We start from the raw sequence: 7,601 nt of genomic DNA, 5'->3' as shown, positions 1-7,601 counted from the left end.
CACAATGATGGAAACGAAGAACCTGATTCGGATTGGTTGAGAGAGGGCCTAGAATTTGCAGCAGATGAGGACATCTTTGCAACTGCTGGTTCAACTGTACCTCAAACAAATTAGCAAATTGGTGACTTGAATGAGCAATAGCAACAACATCAGCAACCACAAGGTGAGGAGTCCACAACACAACATCAGCAAACTGAAGACTTGAATGAGCAGTAGTAACAACATGAGGAAGCACAAGGTGAGGAGTCCACAGCACAACATTAGCATGGAGGAGACCAACCTATTGGCCCTGACAGTGAGGAATGGAATGAACCTGTGACTGCAAATGAAGACTTCCTATATTCTGGTGATGAAAATGGACCTGACTACTCATATTTTAATGCTTCAGTGGAGTTTAACAAGCCAAAATTTGAATTAAAGGTTGGGAAGAAATTCACTCATTTTACAAAATTTAGAGAAGCACTTGTGGAATGGAACATTAGAGAGGGATACGAAGTTTTATATGTCAACAATAACAGTTGAAGGATAGCTGCCAAATGTACAAAAGGATGTTCTTGGAGGATTCATGCAAGCAGAGTTAATAGGACTAACACTTTTCAGATCAAAACACTAAAGGGAGAGCACCATTGCGGCAGAGAGTACACTAACAAGCATGCAACCTCAACTTATCTGAGCAGAAAGTTTCAAGAGAAGGTTCGAGATAACCCTAATTTCATCTTGGATGGCATTATTAATGATGCCAGAAGAAGATTCATGGTTAATATAAGTAGCAAAAAAGCATACAGGACTAAGAGGAAGGCCAGGGAGGCAATCAAAGGTTGTGATATGGAGCAATATGAACGGCTGTGGGATTATGTTGCCATGATTAGACAGTCAAATCCACACAGTCATATAGCTATACAAATAAACAGGAGGTCTATTAAGGAAAGGGCAACATTTCAAAGGTTGTTCTATGGCTTGGGTGCTCTTAAAAGGGGCTTTCTTGCAGGTTGTAGACCAATCATTGGCCTAAATGATTGCTTTTTGAAGGAGCCCTTTGGAGGTCAGCTGTTAGCAGCACTTGGAAGGGATGGGAATGACAATATGTTTCCCATAGCCATTGCCATTGTTGAAGCAGAAAACTATAATAGCTGGACTTGGTTTTTGAAGGAACTGATTACTCATATTGGAAGGGGCAATGTAGTGCCTTATACCTTCATTTCTGACAGGCAAAAGGACTGGTACATGCTATAGATGAGCGATTTCCTGGTGCAGAACAGAGATTTTGCCTTAAGCATCTGTTTGAGAATTTTAAGGCAAAGTTCAAAGACAGTGAACTGAGCGAATTGTTTTGGGCTACTGCATCAGCAACTAATGTTGATGATTTCAAGAGAGCATTGAATGCTTTGGAGATAGCTCAGCCACAAAATGAAGAGAACCTTACTGTTGCTGGTTGGTTGCCATATCACTTGTGGTCTAGAGCACATTATGGAATGGCTGCTAAGATTGATATTTCAGTCAACAACCTGAATGAGAGTTTCAACAACTACATTTTAAAAGCAAGAGATGAGCCAATTGTGACTCTTCTTGAATTTTTCAGAAGAAAGTTAATGCAACGATTGATATTGAAGAGGCAAGGCATAGAGAAATATGGAGGCAAATTGTGTCCAAACATTGTTGAGAGGCTAGCCAAAAGTGTAGAGAAGAGCAGACATTGTATTGCTGTATTTGATGGTATTGAATCATTTGAGGTTGATGGTTTCAACAGAACCTCTGTTGTGAACTTGCATCGTAGAAGCTGTTTATGTGGTGCATTCCAGTTGACTGGAATTCCATGTGTGCATGCTATTTCTGCCATTCAAAGCATGCGGATGAAGGTTAAAAACTATGTCGATGAGTGCTATAGTAAAGAGGCATATTTGAGGGCATATGCTTATAGCATTAGAATTGTTCCATCCAAAGAACACTGGATTGATAGTGGAATGCAGCTATTAAATCCACCATTTGTGAAGAAATAACCTGAGAGACTTAAAAAACTTAGGAGAAGAGGTCCGGATGAACCGAGAGATCCACAAAGAGCTTCCAAAAAGGGGTTGCCAGTATACTGTAAGAGATGTTTAAAAGCTGGCCATAATAGGAGAACTTGTAAGGAACTTTCTCATCCCAAATCAAGTTGTATAAGGTACATTTAAGTACTTAAATTTTTCTTGCACTATGTACTCTTGATAATTATTCTAGCAGTAAATTTTTTACTCTGGTTGCAGGCTCCAGCAAGCAATACCCAGGGAGGGGCAACAACAGCTTCCACTTCAGCCCCAACCAGAGAAGCACCAGTGCATCAAGCATCTCAGCAAAGTAGCACTGCTGCAATTACTGATAACAACCCCAGTTCTCGATCCAAAAGATTTAAGAAAAATTAGGATCAGGAATGTTATTTTTAGGACTTGTGTCCATGTAAACAAGTTGTAATGATATATATGCTATCTTTAGAGCAGACATTGTATAATGGATTAACATATTTTGTAAGTGATGCTCTTTTTTGTAATGACATTATTGGCATTTTTGCTCTTTTTTGTAATGCCATATATTGGATTGTGGTTATCATATTATAACTATCCAAATTATAGTTGGTTCATGAGTAAACAGGTTGTATGGTTATTATCTTTCTTTCAGACAGGAATACAAACCATGACAAAATTTAGAATTTTTTCATAAACTAAAATCATTACATTATTTGGTACATCATTATGCTGCCACTAACCAAATTACTATTTTCTATAAGCAGCAATAACTAGAGATAAACAACAAATAATAAGAGACAAAATCATTATCACTTTCAACATCCCCATAGTGCCTTCAACCGTGCTCAACTTTGCATGTAGCCCTAACAAAATGTCACCATTGTTCACAGCCAACATACCTTCATTACTGTTCACTCTTGGAGAGAACCCAGAACTTTCGTCTAATCTTGTTTCTGGACTTTAACTAGTACATTCATTGCCCATTCCATCCCTTCTTAGAGGATTGCACCATGCCCAAAAGGAGCAAGATTGATATTCACAAATGTAATACAGCCTACCTTTTGAGGATTTGTTGGACTCCACGATCTTGATTTTTGCTCTTTTCTTGCAGAAGCACCGAGACCATTCATACCTTAGATCTGTCAAACCTCCTCCAAAATTTGCAGAAGTGGACATGGCGACTTCGATATACCCAGAAGTAGATCTTCTCCCCTTTTCCTTTCACTCTTTGATAGGTTCAAATCTATTCTCCCTTAATATGTAGTGCCTTCTATATAACAATTGAAGGGTAGATTGGGAATGAAACTCACGATCTTTTCATTAGTAGTTCGCTCAGCCGGTTATAGGTCTATTTCTACTTTAGTTATGAAGTTTAGGGCGTTTATGTGTATGTTTCTAAATGATAGGGGGGTTCCGTGTATTTTACCCTTTTTTTAATCTCTTGGAGGTCAAATACCTTTGCTTTCCTTTACAGATGACACTATGATCTTTATTAGTCTATCCAAGCATTCTTTGAAGGCTGTTAAGCAATTCTTGGAGTTGTATCAAGAGGTTTCTGTTAAAGTGGCGTTGTCCCACATCGCTTTTTGTATAAGGGAACATTTTCCTTAGTTGCTTATAAATATAGTGGGTCTATGATAGGATTAAGTGCACCAAACCAAGAGATCTTTAGTGGGCTATTTGGACCTTTAGGTCATTAAACCTTTTTATTTAGTAAAATATTTTGGGCTCTCTTGTGTTTTAAATATTAGATGTTTTGGGGTTAGGAACACTTTCCTAAAACATTTTTGTACTCTTTTATTCATAATAAAATATTGCTCCTCCTCCCCCCGTAGACATAAGTCAATTTGATCGAAAAATTTGATAGGAATATTAACTTGGGATGTGGCAGCTCAAGATGGAGGTCATTTTGGTTCAAAACGGAGTTGATCTAGCGATACAGGAAATTGAGAAAAAGCCAGAGGGTGTGATAGATGTAAATTTTGTTGAGATAGATAAAAAGACAAGGTCCAGTATTATTTTAAATCTCTCTGACGAGATTTTGCGGGAGGTAGCCGTTGAGACTTCGGCAAAGACCATGTGAGATAAGGTTAAAACCTTGAATATGAAGAAGACAGTTGAGAATCGACTTTATTTAAAGTAAAGTCTATATATGCTTCGTATGACTAAAGGTACATCTATACTCTCACATCTTGATAAATTTGATTCCACTATTATGAATTTGGAGAATATAGATTCGAAAATTGATGATGAGGATCAGGTCCTGTTACTTTTATATTCCCTTCCCTAGTCTTTTAAATATTTTCGTGATACTATAATTTATGAAAAAAAAATAATTTCGTATCAGAAAATTAAATTTGCATTAAAATCTAAGAAGCAGATAGACATGGATATTACTGGGGAATTTAGTGGAAGTCAGGCGGAAGGTCTGGTTGTTAGAGATAGAACCGAAAGAAAAGAATTTAACAGTAGTAGATCTAGATCTAAATCTAAATCCAGACATAGAAATTTGAAATGCAATTATTGTCATAAAATGGGGCACATTAAGGCGAATTGTTTTAAATTAAAAAATAGATTGAAGCAAAAGGGGAAACCTAGTGAGAAAAATATTGAGACTGCCAAAACTGGTTTTGCAGCTGATAAGAATGAAGGAAATGTTTTCTTTGTGACTGATGACAGGACAAGGTCTAAAAATGAATGGATTTTAGATTTGGTGTGCTTTTATCACATGTGTTATAAATCTTATAATGGTGGAATTGTTTTGATAGGCAATAATGCCATTTGTAATGTTATTGGTAAGGGTACAATCTGAATTAAAATGTATGATGGTATTGTGAGGACACTCTGTGACAGCCCCACCTCCCCCTAAGGCGAACCAAAGGGTTCGGCAGATCGCCAGTCCAACTCTCGGCAGGACTACGAAAATCAATCACACAAAAACCCTACGAGATGTTCAAAAGAACTACGAAAAAAAAACTTTCGAAAACTAAAATAACTAAACTGAAAGATGCAATAGACTTTTGAAACGAAAGCACTGGGGCCACGTTACAATCCGGCCAAGATCTGGCCGGATTCAAGGCAGTGAACCAAAACGAAACTTTCCATTTCCCCTGACAATCCGGCCAAGTATCCAGCCAAAAATTGGCCAGATATACAGCTGGATTCTCTTCAAACCTTTCTCGCCAGAATTTTCCTTACTTTGTTCAAGCTCCATACTCCCCCGACCATCTAATGAGTCCAAGACAAGTTCATCCAAAGCCATGAAACGTACCATCTCAATCAAGTACAAATAGTATACGGGGTTAAACACTTATATACATACATTGAAAACTTTACAATTCAACATGTGATACTTGATTAAAATCCAACTAAGATTTTCGATTACAAAAGAGCTTAACAAAAGAACATTTACACTAACTCGACACTTTCTTCCAAAACCATGATTTCAAAGTTTGTCCCCTGTAAGGAAAACAAAGATAACGGGAAGGGGGTGAGTTTACGCTCAATGAGGTACCATATATAATGGCAGTCAAGAATCATGAAATTTCATGTTCAATTAGACACATATGCATATCAAATAAGGAAATAAACAAACACCTTAGATGTGACGCCCCCACTTCTCTCAAGAGTGAACCCAAGGGTATCCGCGGAACCCCTGCCCAACTCTCGCCAGGACTCGATACAATTTCAATTCAAACTTAAGATAAACAACCAAGAAATAACAGTCGAAGTAAGCAAAGTCACTTCCTTAAATAAACTTTCAAGTTTCACAACACAGTTCTCAAAAGTACATCATTTTTCCAAAATACAACCTCTAAAAGTTGTCTAACAATTACATTCAAACACCCCAATCAAAAGTCCATCGAGTCGGCTTCTTCACATTTCTTTTCATTCCAACTTCTGTTAAGGAAAACAAATCTAACGGGGGTGAGGGAATGCTCGTGAGGCCAAGAAAACATGCAAAACACGTAGTTCAATAACAATAGCACTTACACAATAATGAAAACTATAACATTCAACTAATTCACAATTTATAATAAAACACACTTGAGTAGGATACAAGAGCTCTCAGGAGCTCATTTCCACTTGCTTTGCCAAAGTTCAATCCAATACCTTCTCGTGACGACACTTCGTCACCCGGGTAGGTAATTAAATTCGTAACGTTTCACTTACTCCATTTATGTTTCTGAGACGACACGAGAGGTACCTCCCACCCGAATCGGTGTGGTACTTACTATCGCTCAGTGATCGATGAGACATCACTCCAATCGATTTAGAATAGTTTATGGTTCCGAGACGACACGAGAGGTACCTCCCACTCGAATCGCTGTGGTACTTACTATCGCTCAATGGTCGATAAGACATCGCTCTAATCGACTTAGAATAGTTTATGGTTCTGAGACGACACGAGAGGTACCTCCCACTCGAATCGGTGTGGTACTTACTATCGCTCAGTGGTCGATGAGACATCGCTCCAATCGACTTATACAACCATAGCATAATTAATCACTAAAACACTACACTTAATTCACTTAACAAGTCACTTCAAACAATTCCCTTCAAGTAATTCAAGTACACTTCACGTAAATGAGAACAAGTGCGGTAAATACATACTCGACTCAGCATTTTCAAAATATTAAATCACTAATAGCGATTAAGCACGTAACACGTTCACATACACTTGACACTCACCAATTCAAGAAGTAAAGCACAAGCGGTTGTTTAGGCGTCTCCCGTGAGATCCTCTTGAAGGTCCTCTTGAGTGCCTGAACAATTAATAATTAACTATTACATACTATCGCTTAAAACCCCTAATTATCAAGAAAAGATTGCACTCATGTACAATCTAAGAAGATATCATGAAAATGAGCCTTAATTACTTGTAAATCGAGACTCAAAAGTGGGGTTTAATAACACATGAGAAATCTGATTTTCATCTTTAAAATCAAGTGTAAAACGGTCAAGCGATATGGAAGAAAAATGGAGAGTTCTAGGAACTCAATTTTCTTTAAGTTTGGAAATTTCAGATTTGACAAGCAATCTTTGAAAAATCGTATCTCACTCTCTATAAGTCCAAAATTGGAAAACTTGGTACCGTTGGAAATTACTTCCAAAGTACTAAAAGTTCCTAGAAGGCACTTTTCCATGGTTCAAAATGGAAGACATTCAAATTTTGACTTCAAGTCGCTGATTTGGGCTGTCGAGACAGTTTCGGGGTTAGTTTTTGGCCAACTTTGAAAATTCGGCAAAATTCATAGAATATGAACTAGCCTCTCAAATTTGAAAATCATTTAGAGTTACAATCAAAATTTAAAAAACAACAAGCGGAACAAGAATCAGAGTTTTGAGCGCCAAGATATAGCAGCTCAAAGTTGTTGAAATTTCCTCACTGAACAAAGATTTTTCAGATTTGAAGCTTGAACTTTGGGACTTTAGTTGAGCATCGAAATGGACTTGGAATGGTACGAAATTTGGTAGGATTACATTGCCATATAAGATCTATTCCTCTGTCAAATTTCATATAAAAAATCATATGGGAAGTCAGTTAACAAAGCCACTAAAGTTTCAAGAATTTCCAAGGCAAATCTGCCTTGTACTTCC

The 7,601-nt window shown here is 37.5% G+C and overlaps 1 protein-coding gene across 1 annotated transcript; it reads left to right on the top strand.

The window, feature by feature from the left end:
* The first annotated feature begins 753 nt into the window (after positions 1 to 753).
* Positions 754 to 2,399, top strand: LOC113756608. Its single transcript, XM_027300244.1, has 3 exons — positions 754 to 1,107; positions 1,209 to 1,985; positions 2,244 to 2,399. The coding sequence occupies exons 1-3, from the start codon at positions 754 to 756 to the stop codon at positions 2,397 to 2,399; spliced, it is 1,287 nt and encodes a 428-aa protein (XP_027156045.1).
* Positions 2,400 to 7,601: the final 5,202 nt, after the last annotated feature.

The sequence above is a fragment of the Coffea eugenioides genome, unplaced genomic scaffold (genome assembly GCF_003713205.1).
Source record: "Coffea eugenioides isolate CCC68of unplaced genomic scaffold, Ceug_1.0 ScVebR1_2416;HRSCAF=3440, whole genome shotgun sequence".
Taxonomy (NCBI): domain Eukaryota; kingdom Viridiplantae; phylum Streptophyta; class Magnoliopsida; order Gentianales; family Rubiaceae; genus Coffea; species Coffea eugenioides.
Note: the sequence above shows the minus strand (reverse complement) of the source record. Positions and strands in the feature narration are given on the sequence as shown.